Source organism: Bos mutus, chromosome 2 (genome assembly GCF_027580195.1).
Source record: "Bos mutus isolate GX-2022 chromosome 2, NWIPB_WYAK_1.1, whole genome shotgun sequence".
Classification (NCBI taxonomy): domain Eukaryota; kingdom Metazoa; phylum Chordata; class Mammalia; order Artiodactyla; family Bovidae; genus Bos; species Bos mutus.
Genome location: NC_091618.1, coordinates 22,096,253 through 22,118,296, shown reverse-complemented (window position 1 = coordinate 22,118,296; position 22,044 = coordinate 22,096,253). Strand labels below are relative to the sequence as shown.

General features: G+C 39.0%; 1 protein-coding gene across 1 annotated transcript in view; it reads left to right on the top strand.

The window, feature by feature from the left end:
• NYAP2 (neuronal tyrosine-phosphorylated phosphoinositide-3-kinase adaptor 2) overlaps nt 1–22,044 on the top strand; it is a 307,287-nt gene that overhangs the window by 217,019 nt on the left and 68,224 nt on the right. Inside the window, exon 4 of the mRNA XM_070379977.1 lies at nt 11,689–11,898. Coding sequence (XP_070236078.1) covers nt 11,689–11,898 — 210 coding nt within the window. The remainder of the gene's footprint in view (nt 1–11,688; nt 11,899–22,044) is intronic.

Here is a 22,044-nt window from a genome sequence, read left to right as displayed (position 1 = left end):
AATCACTATTGAATCAAGATTTCTTGATCACTCTACTAATAAAATGTAGTGTCAGGCCCTTTCGTTAGACCCCACCATCTCTCCTTGTTCATACCATACCTCAAATACCACCTGTATTAGTTCACGTAATTTCTTTCTCTCTCTCTCTCTTAGAGTAGGAGCCCCATATGGGTAGAAGTCGTGGTGTTGTAGTTTGCTGTCCTTTTCTCTCACTGTCACAGTGCCTGGCATGAAAATGTCCATACAGACCGAGCAAGACATGTACATTTAATCACTGATTGAACAAAATAAGGAAAAATATGTACTTTACTTGCCACTTTTTTCAAAGCAATCCAAAAAATATTTCAGAGTGAAATGGTCAAACCAGTCTTAGAAAATCACACTTAATTAGACATTCTGACTTGTTTCAGTGTAACTGATAATTATCTCTTAATAGCTATGGTTTACTAATACAATCTACATTCCATCTGAAAACTACTGTTAACTTCTTTATTACTTGAATGTTGATATAAGAAGCTGAGTTGCTTGTGCATGCTTCCTGTCTGACTCCTTGCCACCCTATATGGACTGTAGCCTGCCAGATTCCTCTGTTCATGATATTTTCCAGGCAAGAATACTGGGATGGGTTGCCATGCTCTCCTCCAGGGGATCTTTCCAACCCAGGGATCGAATCTAAATCTCTTGTGTCTCCTACGCAGGTGGATTCTTTACTACTGGTGCCACCTGGGAAGCCCTGAGTTGTTTGTAATCTATACTATTTAGATTGACAACTGATTTCTCCCAAATATCTTCAGTGGATTTTCTACTTATACAATCTCCAAATTTCTGAAAATAAAATTATTGATTCTTTTTAAATAAGGTAAATAATCCTCCTTATAGGAATCCAAGCAAAAGAAAACTAAACAAAGCTGCACTGGTGGGCTGTTTGTTCAGAGAAACCTGAGTTCAAATCCATAGTATTTAAAGCATTTACTGTGTACTCAATAAAGATGTAATTATCAGTTTTCTAAAGTGGTTTTATTATAACTAGAGCTCAGAAAGAAGCATTGCTTGCTGAATTCCTATACCACATTTGGCAATTTAACTCACCATTTTGTCCTTCTTTTTTCTATCAGTATGCCAATAAAAATATTGCCCTCATTAGAAACTCAAAGACCTTTTGTTTATTTATTTTTGACCACATCATGTGGCTTGTGGGGTGATCTTATTTCCACAACCAGAGACTCATCTGGGGCCCCAGCATTGAAAGCACTGAGTCCTAACTACTGTCCCTGGAGGAATCCCCAAGAACTTTATACTTAGAATATAGTTTACAGGAGACAAAATGAGAAATAGTCCACTGAAATCTGTATTAGAGTAATCCACCTGCTACAGCAAGCAACTCCACAACCTCAGTGGCTTAGTAGAGTAGGACTTATATCTTTTTCACAGCACGGACCACAACATATGTCACAGACACATGATAATGAATTAATGGGTTCAATGGGAAATGGGCTCTTTTCCCCCTAGTTATTGGGAATTTTCCTTCTGGTGGTTCTTCCAGAGCTCAGGACCTCAAAAAAAAAAAAAAAAATCCTAATCAGCAGGAGAGGGATACAAGAGAATGCGGATTCTGTGGGGAGTTTTAGAACTAGCCCTGGAGCTGGCATACGTCACTTCCACCCACATTCTAGTGACCAAATCTCAGTTGTATGGCTCTCCTTGACTGCAAGGAATTCTGGGAAGTGTGATTTTTCTAGGTGCTCAGAAAGAACAGTTTGGTCAGCATCTAGCTAGTCTGTGCCCACAGGTCCATTTGGCTTTTGCACTACAAGAATAGACAAAAGCATGAAAGTGAAAGTGAAGTCACTCAGTCGTGTCCGACTCTTTGCGACCCCTTGGACTGCCAGGCTACCAGGCTTCTCAGTCCATAGGATTTTCCAGGCAAGAGTACTGGAGTGGGTTGCCATTGCCTTCTCCAGGGGATCTTCCCGGCCCAGGGATCGAACCTGGGTCTCCCACATTGTAGGCAGACACTTTACCCTCTGAGCCACCAGGGAAGCCCTAAACATAGATTACCTTATTTGAGGGGCTTCTCTGGTGGCTCAGTAGTAAAGACTCTGCCTGCCAATGCAGGAGTCACGGGTTCAGTCCCTGGTCTGAGAAGATCCCACATGCCACGGAGCAACCAAACCCTGTTCCACAACTACTGAGTCTGTGTCCTAGAGCCCAGGAGCTGCAACAAGAGAAGCCACCACAGTGAGAAGTCCATGCACCACTACCAAAGAGTACCCCCCACTTATCACAACTAGAGAAAAGCCCGAGCAGCCTTGAAGACCCAGCAGAGCCATAAATAAATAAGCAAGTCTTAGGTTACATACCTTGAGAAAATTGTCTCTCGTTGGCCTGCAATGCTAGAATTTTTTAAAGAAAGCGTTACGAAAATCTGTCAACATTTGCATTATGCCTGATGACTTTAGTGAAGGTTTTTTAGGTAGAGAAAATCTCTTGATGAAAAGAGAGTAATTAAATCATGTGGCCATTTGTTTGAAAGTTTTTTTAAGACCAAACACAGCCTTTAAAATTCTATTTATTATGAATAAGTATCATTCTTTGCAACCATAAAAAAATAACTTTTGAATATAAGTCAGTATGTGAGTTTCTGTGTCTTAGGGTGATAGTTACCTGCTGGGCGGTGGTCAGGAAACCTGTCGCTTTATCAGGTCTTTACTAATTGGCATTTGTGTGACCTTGAGTAAGCTCTGTAAAAGCTCTGAGCTGTCTTTAAATGTGTAAAATAATTAGGATTGTTTGCATAGTCTCTCTTAGTTCAGTACATGTCATCTGTTTTATTACTTTATTAAATGGTGTGTGTTTGTGTGTATGTGCTCAGTCCTGCCTGACTCTGTGACCCCAGGGACTGTAGCCTGCCAGACTCCTCTGTCCATGGAATCTCCTAGGCAAGAACCCTAGAGTGAGTTGCCATTTCCTCCTCCAGGGGATCTTCCCAACCAAGGATTAAACCCTTGTCTCTTGCACTCCTGCATTGGCAGGCAGATTGTTTACTACTGGCGCCACCTGGGAAGCCTACTTATTAAATGACCTGCCTCATCTATTTTATTAAAACTAAGCTTTTACTTTACCACTCTTCTTAACACAAACATAAGTTTTGTTTCTGATTTTATTTAAAACCATGGAATCTCTAGCTGCTTGAGCTATTATCATTCTTTCTCTATATATATATTTGAAGAGAAGGCATCCCTTAAATGTTAGAATTGACATAACTGACCCCAAATGACAGAGTTCACACGAGAGAGAAGCAATCATAAAAAATTTAAAACTCACCTCTGCTCCTCAGTGCCCTTTCATTGTGCAGACAGAGGAGCCTTTGCCCTGTCTTCCTTGGAGACTTGGGAGGTGGAATCATAGAAGGGCAAGGGGAGAATCCCAGAGACCACCTGGACTCTTAGGTAAACCATGTTAGGCTGTCTGGCTCTGATCAGTTCCAGACACCACAGTTTTAAAAGACACAATGACATGCAATTACTGTCCAGGACAGAGAGAGTGGGAGAGTGAGAGTTCTGAATTTGCATTCTGAGTATGATGTGACTAAGGGGAGACAGACTCCCTGCTCTAGATGCTAAAGGATGTTTACTTAAGAACAGAACTAGACTAGCTCTCTGAGTTGTTGCAGAAACAGGATGACCAACAACCAACCAATGATGGTGCTTGGAGAGAGACCGACCTGAGCTCCGTACAGGAGCTTTCTAGTACTTAACTATGTTTTCTGTTGAGTCAAGCTTTCCCATGAGATGGGAACACTACCATCCTGGGATACCTCCCTACTAGGTAAGATGGCCATGAGCAATTCCATACACTTACACCCTCCTTTTGATGAGTTGTTGTGTTTAGGATTTCTGAGATCTCTTTCGTCTCTCAAATTTGATGCCTGAATCTAACACACATCTGATAATGCATTTTAGTGTAGTGCTTCCTTTAGGGTCCAAATGTGTTGTCTTTTCTGCCTAATTAAGTTGCCTTTATCACCTTTCCATGGTTCAGCAGTGGGAATAGAATGAAGAGACTTCAATCTTGAGGATTATACTAATATAAGGGGATAGTTCTAAAGCGTCCTTTATGCCCATAGCAAACTTGAATTCTCATCAGAAACATGAGCTTTGGTCTCTATATTTTCAAGCACTATTAAGTAGGTATTTTGTATCTGAGAGATCTCTGTGTGAAAGTGTGAAATTTTGAATACAATAGCAGTCACAAACCACAAATTTAAAAGTCTCTTGTCTAAGTCATCTGAATCATGTAGATGTTTCATGGAAGCAGTTAAGTGATAAGGCAAATTAATCTTTTTAAATATTGCAAAAAATCAAAATAATCTTATGTCTCCCCAAGAAAACAGTGTTTACTGGTCATATTTACAAATAAATATTTATTTACTCAGACAGATTACTTATTTTCTGGTCTACCATTAGCAAGTCAATAAAAAAACATGTATGCATTAACAAAAAATAATAATTTTGGCTATAGGAATTAACTTTTGTTTGTCAGTGAGGGTTATTGGTTCCTGCCATGGTCCGTGTGCTGGCTGAGTTTGGAAAGGTTGGTGGAGAGGCTGAGTCATGGTCTAAGATAGGGTTACATCTGGGACTTACACTCTAATAAGCTCACTGTCCTGAGTGAAGAAACAGGGATGCATTCATTCATCCCCTTGATTTTCGTTGATGTCTATTCGATATTAAGTACCAACATGCAAGATGTAGTCTTTAGTCTTAAGAAGTTTATGGTCTGGTGGGAAAATCATATGTGTAAATTAGTAATTACACGACCTTTCCAACCTAAAAAAACAACTTTGGAGAGATGACAAAACTGTCCATTTTAAACCATTGTGGTTCCCCAGACAGCTATAGGTAACGGTCCATCAGAATAAATTGTTTTCTTTGTCTCTAGAGCTTGAAAGGGGTTTTTAGGTGGTGGAAATCTGTAAGAATCTTTAGTGCTATGTCACTGTTGAGAGACTGAATGTTGATGAGAAAGAGTGAACAAGGATTCAGGGAAAACTCAGTGTCCGGTGAGCAGCAGATCTGGGGGAAGGCCTTGACACCCATCCAGGGAGCCATGTGGCTGCAAGTGGCCCAGGGCAGAAAAAGAGAGAAATGAATTAGAAGCTGGAGAGACAAAGATATGCTCAGAGACAACATAAAGTAAAAGTGAAAGTGAAGTCACTCAGTCATGTCCAACTCTTTGTGACCCCATGAACTGTAGCCTACCAGGCTCCTCCATCCATGGAATTTTTCAGTCAAAAGTACTGGAGTGGGTTGCCATTAGACAACGTAAGCAGCAGAGAAATGGAAAAACTTTGAAAAAGGACTTCAGAGTTAGCAGCATGAAGAGTGATGGACTGACATCCTATAGAGAATATGTTGGTCATGAAATGATGACTCCTGATCTTTTAACCTTATTTTTCAGTCTTCAAAACACTGTAAAACGTTTAAGACAATAATATGTAAAACACGCAGTCTGAAAGATCAATGCAATGCATTAATATGTGCTTTTATATAGCAAGATGAGATTTCAGTGTGAGAATCAGATGTTTAGATCAATAGTCAACACCCCATGATAGAGGATGAGCAATTTCTCTGTGGTTGACTTCTTGCTACATGCTGGAGCTTAACTGTTCTTTCAGCTAAACTGAAAGAACTTAGTTTTCACATAAAAATGTACCTTGGTACTTAAGATTCATTTTGTTTAGGAAAGTTTGTTACTAAAATCAATTTTGTTTTCAATAGGTGTTAAGAAAACACTGAGAGATATTGATATGGATAAAACATCCTTATTCCTCTGAATAGATTTCTTTGGGTTTCAGTATTTCTTAGTCTAATTGTCTACTTTCCATTTGTCTCTGGTCAACAGCTATTTTAAAGATTGTTTTTATTTTATTTAGGAAATGCATTTTGTAGGAAGCTGCTCTTGAACATCTATGGCAAACCTGGTTTCAGTTCAGTTCAGTTGCCCAGTCGTGTCCGACTCTTTGTGACCCCATGAATCGCAGCATGCCAGGCCTCCCTGTCCATCACCAACTCCTGGAGTTCACTCAAACTCATGTCCATCGAGTCAGTGATGCTATCCAGCCATCTCATTCTTTGTTGTCCCCTTCTCCTCCTGCCCCCAATCCCTCCCAGCATCAGGGTCTTTTCCAATGAGTCAACTCTTCGCATGAGGCGGCCAAAGTATTGGAGTTTCAGCTTCAGCATCAGTCCTTCCAATGAACACCCAGGGCTGATCTCCTTTAGAATGGACTGGTTGGATCTCCTTGCAGTCCAAGGGACTCTCAAGAGTCTTCTCCAACACCACAGTTCAAAAGCATCAACTCTTTGGCGCTCAGCTTTCTTCACAGTCCAACTCTCACATCCATACAAGACCACTGGAAAAACCATAGCCTTGACTAGACAGACCTTTGTTGGCAAAGTAATGTCTCTGCTTTTTAATATGTTATCTAGGTTGGTCATAACTTTCCTTCGAAGGAGTAAGCGTCTTTTATTTTTATGGCTGCAATCACCACCTGGTTTACTCTCCAGTAAAATGCTCAATAGTACATTTATGATTTTCCTACTGATTTTTCAGATATGCCTTCTACTTATATATGAAGGTACAGGGGCACAAGGCTGAGTAGTATGATTTCTGCAAGTTTTTTGTTCAGGTTTCCCTAAATATACCTGCCAAAGTTCACTAAAGTCTAACTTCTGGGACTTGAAAACAAAGAAAGGAGAAAAGGAAAAAAAAGAACCCTTTTTGTTCCCAAAGCTGTACTGGGCTTTTATTTAGTTGAGGTTTGAGACCAAAGTGACACTTCCCTGGTGCCTGCAAGTGAGTAATTTGAATGAGAACAAAGAAACTGAGACTGGTATAGAGGGAGAAGCTTGACATACGTCCTCAGCCTTTCATATTTAAAATAGTATCCGAACCTGTAGGAACAGTACTGAACCCAGTGATAAATTAGAGCATTTTTTTTTAAGTTGGTTAGTTTCAATTCCAGTGGTAGAAGACTGTGTGTGTGTGTGTGTGTGTGTGGGCGCGCGCGTGCCCGCATGCGCACGAGAGAGAGAGAGAAGAAAAAATTTTAACTGCTTAATGATGGCAGGGGAATAAAACCTAGAAAGTGATAATAAGGCAAACATCCCAACGTTAAGTTTGAAATCTGAAAGAGAAAGCGAGGTGAAGCAGATGGGTCATTAGGTACTGAGGCTGTGACATTTGGAAGCCAGTCACATTTTCTTTGAAACTGTGAATAAACAGCTTGGAAATAGTCTAGGATGTTCTTTTCTGATACTCATTTTCTTCCATTTGACTCAGGGCACAGAAAAGCAATTGTTAGTTAAATTGTCTTGCTGTAATTAATTGCTGGGATGTATTAGTTTGAAAATATTTTTTTCTTATATTTGATTTCAGTATAACTGGGACTTAAGCTTATAAATGGGTCCAGGGATCTTTCTGAGGTTGTTTTATGGAACTGCCCTCCTGGTTTACGTTCTGTCTCATAGAATTATATTTTTGACAAGTGTTTATACAACTTCATAGCATCTTGACTCTGGAAGGGACCTCAGTAATGTGGAAATTAGTGAAGACCAAACAAATGAGAACACACGGGGCTATTTATTCAGACTTTGCTGTAGCAAGGCAGTCAGCCACCAGGATGGGCAGAGACTCAAGGCAGGGAGAAAGTGCAAAGCTTTTATAGTGGGAAAACGGACTGCTTCGGGTATGCCCCCAGTGGAGGCAGTTGGCATAGGCGAGTTGCAGGCAACCTAACCTAGAAACAGGGTTGTTTTGTTGCCAAGTCCTGTCCTACTTTTTGTGACCCCATGGACTGTAGCCCACCAGGCTCCTCTCTCCATGGGATTTCCCAGGCAAGAATACTGGAATGGGTTGCCATTTCCTTCTGTAGGGGATCTTCCCGACCCAGGGATCAAACCCATGTCTTCTGCATTAGCAGGTGGATATCTACCTCTGAGCCATCTCTGGGAAGCCCAGAAGCAGGGTATCTTATGTTATTGTTAGGGGAACATATTTGACTTTCTCTGTTTGGTCCTATGTTAAAAGCAGGGATAAAAACTGCAGACGCTGACAGTTTTTAATCAAATCCTGTCTGTTTTGGGCCAATTCTTACACAGGTTGCAGTTTGCCAGAGATAGCAGTCCAAAGTCTCTACAAGTCTGACTTATGCATTGCAGGTTAGCTTTCTAGACTGATTACTGTAGATGATCAGCTAGAATTCTATTTTTATATGTGGTCTGGCAAGTTTACATCTGTATCTTCAGTCTCTCAGTGATTATCCAAAACAAACATAGAAAGAATAAATAAATTCATGAAGGACAAATTGCCGTTTTTTTTTTTTTTTTAATGAATACTCTGTTTAATATGTGTGGCCCTGTTTCATTTTTAAAATATTAAAAATGTAGGATATGATTAGATCCTTCAAATTAAATTGGGAAAGTTAGGCAGGGCTGGTCTTACGTCCGTTTTGTAGTTAAGCAAAGCAGAGATCCAAAAGGAAAAGCCAAGGGCTCAGTGTCATGGGTCACCAGCCATGTGGCCACAGTGGCTAAGGATTCCAGCTAGGCCTCTCAGATCCCTCTCCCAGCTGCTTACTGTATTACAAACTATTCTATCTCTGCCCCACAGATTCAAATCACAGGGAACCAAAGTATGACATTTGTCTTATCACACTGCTGGAAGATGATGAGCGTTTGAACTTCCGTGCAAAGACAACAAAATACAGATTCTCTGAACCTCTTCTGTCACTGTTCATTATACTCTTTCTCAAAGATTCTTTCTTTGAATTAAACTCTCAACCTGGCAAACTTTACAGCTTGTGATTGTCAGGTAATTAGACTTTTGCAAATACCGTTAGCTCTGTGCCACTTGAATACATTTGTATCACTCACCAGATCCCCGTCTTCCATTAGGAATGTTGTATTTCCTACACACATTGGAAAGATGCCGGAGGATTTAGGAAAACTATTCCATAAATGAGTTAGTTACATACCCACTGAGCAATATGCTAAGAGCTAGAGGCACCAATGGAAAAAAGCAAAAATCAACACTCAGATCCTGCCTTTAAAGAATTCGGGGCCTTTTAAGAAGAACAAGTACACAGAAAAAAATGATACAAGACAATGTCAGTACAGAGATGTTATCCCACCATGGGCTATGTATGAGGTAGGGTGGCTTCAAAGGATACTTAAACTGAGTAAAGATGACTGAGGAAAGAGTTCTCTGATGAAAGGAAAGGATATAAGGGTTTTTCAATGTAGGTGAGGTAGGAGATAGTAGCTATGGAAACCAGCATTGTTTTTGTTGGAGAGGGAGTAGAGAGGAAGAAGCTACAGCTAATTTGTTGATGTTTCTTGAATACAGTGTTCAAGTAGGAAGTGAAAAAGTTAAAAAGGCAAAGAGTGAGATGGAGAATCATGCGGGTCATAGGGACCTTAGACATACTTCTGAAACAGGAAGCTTCTGGAAGGATTTTAGCCAGGGATACATTATGAATAGATTTGCACTTTTTGTTTTTGTTTTTTGTCTTTAAATACTTATCTATATGCACTACAGAATGACTATCACATCAGTTCCCTGAAATAACATTATTCTGAATGTAGCAAGCTGGTATCACTCCTAAACCATATTTATTTACTACATATGCTCTTTTAAAAATTAGGAAGTGATTATATTTTTAAAAGAATTTCCCATAAGCTATTTTTTAAAAAATTGAAGAGTAGTTTATTTACAATGTTGTGTTAGTTTTAGATGTACAGCAAAGTCATTCAGTTTTATATATGTATATACATTCTATACATAGAAATTTATATATGTATATATAATTTATATCCATATATACATTTATATATGTATATACATTTCTATATATAGAAATACATATGTATAGAAATGTATATATACACGTATAGAAATATATATGTATAAAAATGTTTATATACATTTCTATGTATAGAAATGTATATATATTATATATAGATGCATTTTTATATTTGTTGTTTAGTCGTTAAGTCATGTCTGACTCTTTTGCGACCCCGTGGTGGACTGTAGCTCACCAAGCTCCTCTGCCCATGGGGTTTCCCAGGCAAGAATACTGCAGTGGGTTTTCATGTCCTTCTCCATGGGAATCTTCCCAACCCAGGGATCAAACTCACATCTCCTGTATTGGCAGGTTTTTTTACCAGTGGAGCATCAGGGAAGCCATACATATGTAATATCTATCTATCTATTCATATATATATTCTTTTCAGATTCTCTTCCTTTATAGATTTTTACAAAATATTGATATAATCCCCTGTGCTATCTGGTACGTCCTTGTTGGTATCTATTTTATATATCACAGATATAATATGTATAATATTATAGTACTATATAGTGTCTATCTGTTAATTCCAAACTATATGTGCTTTTAAATACTAATGTACATGACTTACAGAATGGCTATCACATCTAGTCCCTGAAAAAACACTTGATCAAATTTGCATTTTACACGATCACTTTGGCAGTATATGGAGCTTATTTTTTGGGAAGTCAAAGACAGAGTCAAGGAGGTAAGTTTGGTGATGATTAGAGCTTGAACCAGAACAGCTGAGATAGACATGATAGAAAGAGCAACAGAAGGTAAAACAAGATATTCACAGATAAAATCTGTAGAATTTGCAGACTGATGGATTGGAGAGTAGCAGTTAAAAAAGAGATAGATAAGTTTCTAACTTGGATGGTTGGCAGAACAGAAGGAATCATTAGTTTAGTTAGAAATGGTGTCAGCACAGTGTGTGAAATGTTAAATTTGTTTTATCTAAGGGACATCCAGATGGAGCATCCAGTAGGCAGTTGGATGAAAAAGTCCACAGCTCAGGAGAATGGTCCAGCCTTCCCATAAACTATTCAGAAACCACCAGCCTCAACAATTGCTAGTAGAATCCTGGAGGATGAAAGCATAGAAAGAATATATTCTTTCAAGTTGTGACTGTATTTTTTAGTCAACACAACCCAAATGGAAGGGACACTTGGAAGAAGAGAAGGTGTGAATGACACAGAAAAGGTGTTAGACAACACACCACAGAGAAATGGCCATCAGTGACGCCAAGAGAATTGAAAATATCAATAAGAGAGTAATACGCAGATTAATCTGGTTACTCTCTTATGGTAATGATGTAAAGAGAGTGGCTTAAAGTGTCTTCTAAATTTGCCAACTAAAAGGCACTAGGTGATTTTAGCAAAAGCACTTTGTAGTAGAGTGGCTGGGCTAAATTTATGTCACAGGTGGGTAGCACAATGAGAATGTAAAGAGAAGGACTGTAAAAGTGCTTTTTATGAAGTTTCCTTGAAGATTTGCACCCGGGAAGAGTTACTGAAGAATACTCAAGGTTCATTGAGGTTCTCCATTCCAAAGGTATAACTGTTTCTCACTGATGATAACCTGCAAAGCTCGGAAAAACAGGCCTGTGTGATGTGTCCCTGATTTATTTAAATGTTATCATCTCCAACACACCTAAGTTTCCAAAAATACATTAAAATATTTTATAAAATATTAAATATTTGCTAGAAATTAGAAAAACATTAAATATTCTTTAATTTTTAAAGGAATCTGGGGAGGATGTGACTTTTGTTTAAGAGAATATAATTCTGGTTAATACACAGAATCCACAGAGGAGCTGAAGGTTCGGAGCCACAGCACGGAGCCAATACCAAAGTTGGACAGCAAAGAGAGAGGCCATCATGGGGCATCGTCCTCCAGAGAGCCTATCAAAGCTCAGGAATGGGATGGGACCCCTGGGCCACCTGTGGTCACCAGCAGACTGGGAAGATGCTCCGTGAGCCCCACATTACTAGCAGGAAACCACAGCTCAGGTAAGAAAGAGAGTAATCCCCCAAATGGTAAGTCCTCATGGCTCTAGAAACTGTTTTTATGCAATTATCCCTTAGAAAATCATAACCGCAGGTATCTCTGTCTCTACTCATAGAGACAGTGTAAGTAGCCCTTCACACAAAAGGAGGGAACAGTATGTGGTACACTCCAGGGAACATTCTTCACATGGATGATGGAGAAGTGAATGGTGCTTTTCAGAGCTGTACAATGCAGCAACCCTGACAATTCCAACCATCTGTACTAAATTTCTTAACAAAACAAAAAAAAAAACACTAGGGGCTCATCTAAAGCAGTTTTCATTTTATAAAGTTGAAGTAATTTAGAGTTTATGCCTCCTTTGCTTTAAAAAAGATTTTAGACTACTGGGAAAAATAAATAGGAAGTAACATGGAGAAAAAAATGTAGCAAAGATGATTGGAAGGCAATAGAGAGAGTACATATTATAAGGCATCTGATGTCATAAGATGAAGACAGTAACTGGTCATTGGGCAAGGTACTATGTTTCCATATAAGCTGAAAGAGTTACAAAATTATAATTTAATACATCTTAAATTCACAACTTGAAATTAAAATCTGAAATGCAGTTTTGCAATGTTAATTGTTGTTGTTTAGTCGCTAAGTCCTATCTGACTCTCTGCAACCTTGTGGATTCCAGCAATATTGATAGATAAATATTATTAAACAACATTTTTAAAAACACAGAATATATGTGCTTTGAATTGATTGATCAACATGGTGGATTCACAGAGAACTGTTAACTGAAATAAACAACAATCAGGCAGACGCCTGTAGTTTTCAGCTTTCTATTCTTTAAGAGTGTTAGGACTCTGAAAGACCAATCCTTTAATGTTCTTTTCAACTCTGATAGTCATCTTGGAAAGCAATTAGCGTGAATTTAGCCTGGGGTCTCTGACTGTCATGCACAAGATAAAATTGGAACAGGATGGATGATATATGTATTGGGAAAAGGATGCTTCCAGGACATTAGCCAGGCGAGGCAGAACAATAGCTTCCTCAGACTTAAATGTAACTAAAAGCTTCGGTGCTATTGCCATATCACAAATCATATGGGTCATCAGCTTGATAGTGTGAGTTCAAATTTCAGAGAAGGAACATGTGAATTTAGTAGAAATCTAAAAATAGATTTTTGATCATAAAATATAAATATCTATAGGTATATGAGAAGATATCTGTTCATTTTGTCATGAAGAAGAAAAACATAGGAAACAAATGGAATTTTGTAGGATAAAAGCCACTCCCAAAGAAGGTTGACATCACTATTCTATTGGGAATTGTGATTCATTTTAGTTTATTTATTAGTATATTTTTGGTTATTTTGTTATTAGTATATTATTAATTGTATTGTTTTTAGTTATTTGGTTATTAATATATTAGTATCAATAATGTTTTTAATATTAATATATTTTTAGTGATTAAGTTTGTGCCACTATCCAAAAAAAAAAAGTATAGTATTTGCTCCTGTTGTGACCACAGATATTTTATAAAATCCAGAAGCATTAGTTGAATGTTTATTATGTAACAGCACTGTTTGAGGATCTGTGAGTACAGTAATGAGTAAGACATCTTCATATTTGGGGCCTCAAAGGCAAGTGCAGGACAGATGAGTGGACCATTGCAATAGAATGTATTGTATACAAATAATATGCAAACCTAGTAGGGAGAAATAAGCTAATTTTTCTTGGGAGGGTATGATTTCAGGGAAAACAATGAGAGGCTTTTGGTGTATAGATGAAATCATCATTGCTTACAGAGGTAACTAGAGCTTGAACTATCAGAAACCTGCTTACCAGGAGGACACAGAAGAAATGTCTGCCTTCTAAATGAAAACCTGAAATACTGTAGGATGGACTCTAGCACATTTGGTGTGACGATTTACAGAAGGTTTACAGAAAAAACTGCAAAGTAGGTTGGGACCAGATAGCAAGAATCGTGAAGGGCCTTGTGCATTAAGCAGAAATTCTTTCAGTCACAGAGTACCAATTAACAGTGGTTAAAAAGGAAGTTCTTTGGAAGGAATGATGCTAAAGCTGAAACTCCAGTACTTTGGCCACCTGATGTGAAGAGTTGACTCATTGGAAAAGACTCTGATGCTGGGAGGGATTGGGGGCAGGAGGAGAAGGGGACAACAGAGGATGAGATGGCTGGATGACATCATTGATTCAATGGACGTGAGTTTGAGTGAACTCAGGGAGTTGGTGATGGACAGGGAGGCCTGGCGTGCTGTGATTCATGGGGTCGCAAAGAGCTGGACACGACTGAGTGACTGAATTGAACTGAAAGTAACCCTGGCTTCTGTTAAGACTCCATAGCCTAGAGCAGGAGGTAGGTGGTTTCAAGATTATCGTAACTGTTTAGTGATGTCACTAAGGGCTGAGAAACTTCCTGTCCTATAACTCTTCTCTTTTGCTACCCTGGGTGGTACCTTTGTGATCACAAGCTGAGGGCATGGTTCTGAGTATCATGTTCCAACAGACTCTTTTTGATCTACTTGGGCAAATCTAGGAAGCATTCTCTAGATCAGTCACTGAGTGAAGAGGAAGGGACTTCCACGAGCTTATAGAGAGCCTTTCTTTCCCTTACATAAAGAGACCTCTGCATTATACCTGAAGATGAAATCAACAGTCTATTGCATAAGCAATGGACAGTTATCTGTCCCATTGTGGTTAGGTTTAGCACATTATGTGGTGGACTTTTGTAGTCATTTGTATATTTTTAAGAGAGATAAAACATAAATTTAGTTTTCATCATGAAAAGCCCAATGATAACACCAAGGCTTCAAGCATAGTCAGCATTGTTATTGAATCCAAGCTTGTACTGCTCACTGCATGACAAGTCAATAAATTGAGAGATGAGTTGTTGGGGCAAGGAATAGTGACTTTACTTGTAAAATCATCAGATTCAGAAGATGGTGGACTAGTGTCCCAAAGAACCATCTTCCCCAAGTTAGAATTCTGGCTTTTTTATTCTGAAAAGGGAGGGAGTGTGGCTGGATGCTGCCAGCTTCCTGGTGCCAGAATCCTTTGTACTTGCAGCTGTCCAGACAGGTCTGGTAATGTGTTCCTGCAAACCTCCAATAAGATAAGTGTTATTTTCTGTTCTGTAACTTTTTACCTTTGCATGAATGGGAAGCTATTATCAGATACTTGAGAATGTGCTATCTTGTATATATATATTTCAGGCTATAGGCAAACTTGGCTTCCTGGGTGGCACTAGTGGTAAAGAAAGAACCTGGTAAAGCAAGAGACATAAGAGACCTGGGTTGGATCCCTGGATCAGGAAGATCTCCTGGAGAAAGGAATGGCAACCCACTCCAGTATTCTTGCCTGGAGAATTCCATGGACAGAGGAACCTGGGGGGCTACAGCCCATAGAGTCACAAAGAATCGGACATGACTGAGGTGACTTAGCACCGAATATGTTTGTCTCATAGGCAAAATTAGTTTACAAAAGGCACAGAGTTAGCATGACTCAGCACAGACAACAGAACAGAGTACAGAGCTAAAGGAGTAGATCCAATAAGGAGTAACATTTGCTTTTCTCTGTTATACAACATGAGATATGGAGCAAGGTTAAGATGGGAAAGCCAGTTTTTACATTTTAATGATGTTAATTTGGAAATGCTCTGGGTTGTCTAACTGAGAAGTCAGCATACAGTTGGAATTGTATGTCTAGAGCTAAAGAGATTTAGTGATGTTAGAGAATGAGACTAGGGCTTTTTGACATGGCTGGTACTATACACCTGGATGATTCTAATCTAGGAGGGCAAGAAACTGAGATGAGAAGGAGCCGGAAACTGTACCCTGGGGAGTCCAGACATTACTAAGTGTGGGCAGAGAGGAAGCACCTGTGAAACAAATGGAAACAAAACCATCAAATAAGACACAAATGAAGTTTTACTGAACACAGCATGTTGCTTAAAAATGGGTAAACTGTGATATGTCTTTGACACTCTGATATAATTCTTCTACGAGATTCAGAGTGTAAACTGAATTTATAATGTGCTTTCACTTTCTTCAACTGAAAACTCCTGAAACATCTCTTTCAGTTGATGGCACCTAAAAATCTCCTCTTCTAGGTCCTTAAGCTCTGTTTGTAGAGTGATACGTTGACTACTGACCAGAAGAAATAGCACAGATAGCTTTCGTTTTTTGCACTCTCTCCATATTAGATTATGAAGGAAGTAAATAAAGTGGAAGAAAAGATTTTTGTTACAATTTTGATAAAGACATTTTTGTATCCATTTTACAAGAAATGTGAAATGCAGGGGCAAATATAGAGTTACATATACAGTGTCCCTGCCAATTAGGGCTTATTCAGTGATACTGAAACATATTAGCATGATATAATCCTTAAAAGAACATTACAAGTATTGAACTTTTAGAAGTCCCTGCCTCCCAAATACTGGGTTAGCCTAAAAGTTCATTTGGGTTTCCATAAGCTGTTACAGAACAAACGTTTTGGCCAGCCCCATAGATCGTTGAAATCCTATCTGTCAAGCCTACTCATATTCCAATTTTGAGAGGAAAAGTGAAAGTTGCTCAGTCATGTCCAACTCTTTGCTACCCCATAGACTATATAGTCCATGGAATTCTCCAGGCCAGAATACTAAGAAGAATAGGAAAATATTTGTTATATTGGTAGTTCTAATTTTTCTAAAAAGAAAAGGACCTAAAATGTGCCAATTCTATATTAGAAAAGGGTATATTTCCACTAGCAAGGAGAGGTTTACTATTTGAATTATAAAGTTCACTCACTTTTGGGGTTTTAAACAAATGGGACACTCCTTAAAGAATCACCTCCATCAGTGAGATGGCCTTCATCCAGACTAGGTAAATAGCTATGTGAACAGAACATGTTGGACTTGCTATTTTGGAACAGAAGAGAGTGACTCAGTATTTACGCTTTATCCCTCTTCTCCTCACACTTTTTCTTCATTATTGTATCCTTGACATGGGACCACTGGATGAGGAATACTCCTGCACTACACTAGAACTGCAGGTGATAACCCTCCTCCCTAAATGAGGAATCACACAGCTCCACACCTGATACTCAAAAGGAATGCAAATTCCACCAGTTCCAACTTTGAATCCCTCCTCTCTGTGTCAATCAACTTTCTGCCTCTGGTTCTTTCTCTCTCTCTCTCTCTCACACACACACATAGATACACACACACACACACACACACACGTATGCACACAAAGACACAAACTGCTACCAGTCACAGACTATTTGCTTTAACAAACGTAGTTTAGCCACTTGAAATGGTTGTTCTTAACAGCTCTTCTGAGGGATGAAGGAAATGCTGAAGTAAAGCAGATGAGTGTATCAGGAGATCTCAGTTCTAATTACTGGTGCTACTGTTTGCTGTGGCATTTTTTTCAAGTCACTGTTGTTTAGTAAATCAGAAATTCTGCAGAGGGGAGAGTCTTGCGGGTAGTGGAGAACTGGGACGCCAGTGCTCATGAAAACAATGAGCAAAAGTAGAAATTATACCAGTATATATTATATTCACAGCAATTTAGATTTAAAAATTAAATCCATCAACAAGTAGTTTCTAAGCTTGTATCCATCTCTGTTATGTTTTCTGGGGGACAAGCACATACGCACATTATAGGGTATATAAAACATAAACATGGTCCCTGCCACTCTAAAACATTACTATGCTTCTTTTTGACACAAAACTATTGAATGTAAATTAATTAGATTATAATTGAACATATTATTTTTCTTATTGTCTCTACTTTTAAAATGATTCAGAGATCAAAAAATGAGTGCAAGCTAGAAAAAGGATGGAGGGATTAATGAGAGACATTGAGTCTTTAAATAGGATTGTATCAGGTCTTTTGAAAAAATCATTTATTATTATTATTAATTGAGTAGAAATCTAGAATGAGGACTTTCTACATGGGATGAAGAAGATAAGTAGCACATCAGACTTCCCTGTCCATCACCATCTCTCAGAGCTTGCTCAAACTCATATCTGTTGAGTTGGTGATGCCATCCAACCATCTCATCCTCTGTTGTCCCCTTCTCCTCCTGCCTTCAATCTTTCCCAGCATTAGGATCTCATCCAATGAGTCAGCTCTTCTCATTAGGTGGCCAATGAGTTGGAATTTCAGCTTCAGCATAAGTCCTTCCAATGAATATTCAGGGTTGATTTCCTTTAGGACTGAATGGTTTGATCTCCTTACAGTCCAAGGGACTTTCAAGAGTCTTCTCCAGCATCACAATTCAAAAGCATCAATTATTTGGTGCTCAGTCTTATTTATGGTCCAGTTCTTACATGCATATGTTACTAATGGAAAAATTATAGCTTTGATTATATGGACCTTTGTCAGCAAAGTGATGTCTCTGCCCTTTTAATGTGCCTTGTCATAGCTTTCCTTCCAAGGATCAAGTATCCTTTTCTACTCTACTTCATATTCTAATCATGTTTTTGAAGACTGGAAAGATCAAAAGATGTGAGTGTTTTAGCCAAAGGCCTAATAGTATATAGGATATCTGGGAAGATTTGGCAGAATGGGAACCATTTAATATAAGCAACTGAAAACTAGGATTCGAGAAAGGGAACTATATACAATTGAACCCAAGAGTGTAGTCTTTGAAAATTGATGATTAGTTGATTTATAAGAAAGATGCTTTCCTCTTGAAGTTCTGAAACATACTTTACTTGATAACCTGGGATAACTGGTAACTTTGCTGATAAACCTCCAGGCAACCATAACTGAAAAATATTTCTATCCAGAAAGTCTTATGTGTACAAGTTCAGAGAATGAAAAACATGTGAGAAGCATGCATTGGGCTGCAGAACTGAGGATAGTGGAATAGTATTTATGACAATAATTCCTGGCAAACCATAATATATCAATGTGGTTTTCCCGCTTTGTTTATGTAAGCCATGCTTTACAGTGGTGTTATTAAATTAATATTTTGGTGTTAATAACATGTAACACTGCTATGCCCCAGTTTATCTTTATAGAAAAGATAAAGGGAATCTCATCATGTAGGTTGTTATGAGGATTAAACTCAGAAATGTATAAGCAGGTCTGGTACAAATCTGACTTGTAATAGCTAGAGACCACGGTTTATTGTGTTCCCATTCAGTTTTATTAGAAAGATCTCCAATTCTTTTTTTCTAGGACAAAACCTGAGTATTTCCTTTGGAAAGCTCAACTCATTGCAAATATAAGGTTTTCTTGAGTCACACAGAATATAATTGGCTATAGGACCACTACTAAAGGAACACGACCACACCATCCTGTCTTTCATTTATTTGTGCATTTCTGACAAAGACTGTAAGTCAATGTAAAGGCCATTTTTGGATTCTCTTGAGTCTGAATTTATGAAATCTGGAGAAAGTATCAGGTACAGGCTTTAAAATTTACTTGCTGTATTATACACAGTTATCAGAAAGTCATCTTAAACTCTCATAGTGTTTCTTTTCTGCTTTGTAGCAATGAATGAAATTTAAATACACAGATTAGTAAGGACATGGGAATCACAAGAAAACACTGATATACACAAAGGTACACATTTCTTTAATAAATACTCAACTTGACATTCATTCATCTGTTAATTCAGTCATTCATTCCCTTTGTGTATATTTAACAAACACGTATTCAGCATCTACTCTGTGATATTCAGGGACTAGGTTCTGGGGGTGCAGGGTAAGTGGGGTAGACCTGATCTCCCCTTTCCAGAGCTCATGTTCTAACAGGAAAGATGGAGAGTAAAGTTTAACAGATTCTTATAAATGATATAAGGGGGAAATTCTGGGCACAGTTCAGTTCAGTTCAGGCACTCATTCGTGTCCGACTCTGCGACCCCACGGACTGCAGCATGCCAGGCTTCCTGTCCATCACCGACTACCAGAGCTTGCTCAAACTCATGTCCACTGAATCGGTGATGTCATCCAACCATCTTATCCTCTGTCCTCCCCTTCTCCTCCTGCCTTCAATCTTTCCTAGAATCAGAGTCTTTTCTAGGGTCTTTTCTGGGCACAGTCACATGATTTATTCATCTAAAAGGGAATGTAATTCAGACAGGCTTCCTTGAGAAAGTGATATTAAATTTGGTACTAGTATGATGAGTAAGACCTAGGCACATAAAAGGGGATAAAGTGCTCTGTGCAGCTCACTCACTGATGGGTGGATGAAAAAGATTTATTGTTAAAAGCTGATTAGTAGTAAACTGTTTAATATGGCTGTGTAATTCCCAAACTTTATACTCTTCTCCATATTTTCTTATGGCTTGATGCCTTATAGTTGCAATAACAGTCTCAATCGTTCTCATCTTCCTGAATGCACACTCTTTGCAATGTGCTTTAATAACTCCTTATCAACTAGTAAGGTCTATTTCTTACCCCTTAAATCTGGGGTATCCTTGTTTCTTGCATTGACCAATAGAATGAGATGGAGGTGACTTTGTGTCAGTCATGAGCCTCAGCCTCAAGAGGCCATGAATGCTTCCAATCCTACCTCCACCATAAAAACAAGCCTGAACTAGCCCACTGGGAAATGGGATACATATGGAAGAAAGCCAAGAGTCTTCAGCCTTCAGCCAGCCAGCTCCCAGGCATGTGAGAAAGCACAGCATGAAACAGCAGAAATGCTTGTCTGACCCAGAGCTGACCACGGACGCATGAGTGAGCCCAGCCCAGAGCAGAACTGACCCATAGACTCAGGAGCAAGACTCAGTGAGCGTCATTTGAAATCGCTGGGTTTGGTTGCAGTGTGAAATCATGAACTGACTGCAGCCGCCATGGTCTGTTTCACTTTTGCTGGTTTTCCATCAAATGGAAATATTTAATTACTATTATTTGATTGCAGTATGCTTCTTAAAAACCCAAAAGTCACAGAAAAAAAGTGAAAACCCACCCACCTTTTGCGTTAGCATTCCACTTTTCAAAGCATCATTTTTTCATAATTATATTTATTTATTTTTAATTGATTGATGATTGCTTTACAGTATTGGTTTGATTTCTGTTATGCATCACCATGAATTAACCATGGGTATACCTATGTCCCCTACTTCTTGAATTTCTCTCCCACCTCCCACCTTTTCCCACCCCTCTAGGTTGTCACAGAGCCCCAGTTTGAGTTCCCTGAGTCATACAGCAGATTCCCACTGGCTATCTATTTTACATATGGTAGTGCATATGCTTACATGCTACTCTCTCCATTCATCTCACCCTCTCCTTGCTGTCTCTCGCCCTTTCAAAGCATGATTTTTAACTGTCAAGGTTGCATCACGTTTGGGGCCTGTGCATAGATAGAAACTGTCATTTCTATTATTTTCATTGTTATTATGCAACAGGAACCACAAACCAGTCGGGTAGCATTCAGGCCTCATGGTGATTTGGGCTTCGCTGCAGGAAATTGACTCACTTCCTGTTTGGCTCTGTATGAGCCACAGGCGGCTGTAGGCTTCAGCATCTATGACCCTCAAGGCTGCCATTCTGTACTGTCAGCTCAGGCAGCAGAGCTCAGTTCCCCACATCTGCTCTCCTTCCCAGTTCTAATTGGATGCTGGGTTATTTCCTCGGGGAACACTGGCCAAATCCGGTTGCTAGGTTCTGCTGGCTAATTTCACACTCCAGAGTTTAACGCTCCCTTACTGAATTCTAGTAGTAAACACATACCAGAATTCTCACGTGGAGTCTTTGGAGAGTATAAGTCATATTCCCAGTCGTCCCACTTTCACTTCTCTGTGGAAAACTGTGACTTCTGGCTGCTAGAATTTGTGTTCACCAGAGAAATGGTTTTATTTGTCTTTCTCTTGATACTGGTGATACAGCTTTGAGAAACAACCAGGACAGGAGAAGTTGGTCTTAACCATTGTAAACAACCCAAATGTGTCTTTTTGGGGTTCGAATGTGCTAATGGGCTAATTACAGAATGTTAGAAGGTGATTGCGCTCATATTCCAAGGCTAAAAGCTAAACCACAGAAGCAGAATTTGCAAAGGAGGTTATGGAAGTGAGTGTCCTTAACTGAACCCCTTTCTCTAGCCTAGGAAAAGGGCTGGAGGCTGGGAGGCTAGAAATCAGCTGTTAGAGACTTAGAGTGTGTGTTTGTGTGTGTGTGTATGTATGTGTGAGAGAGAGAGG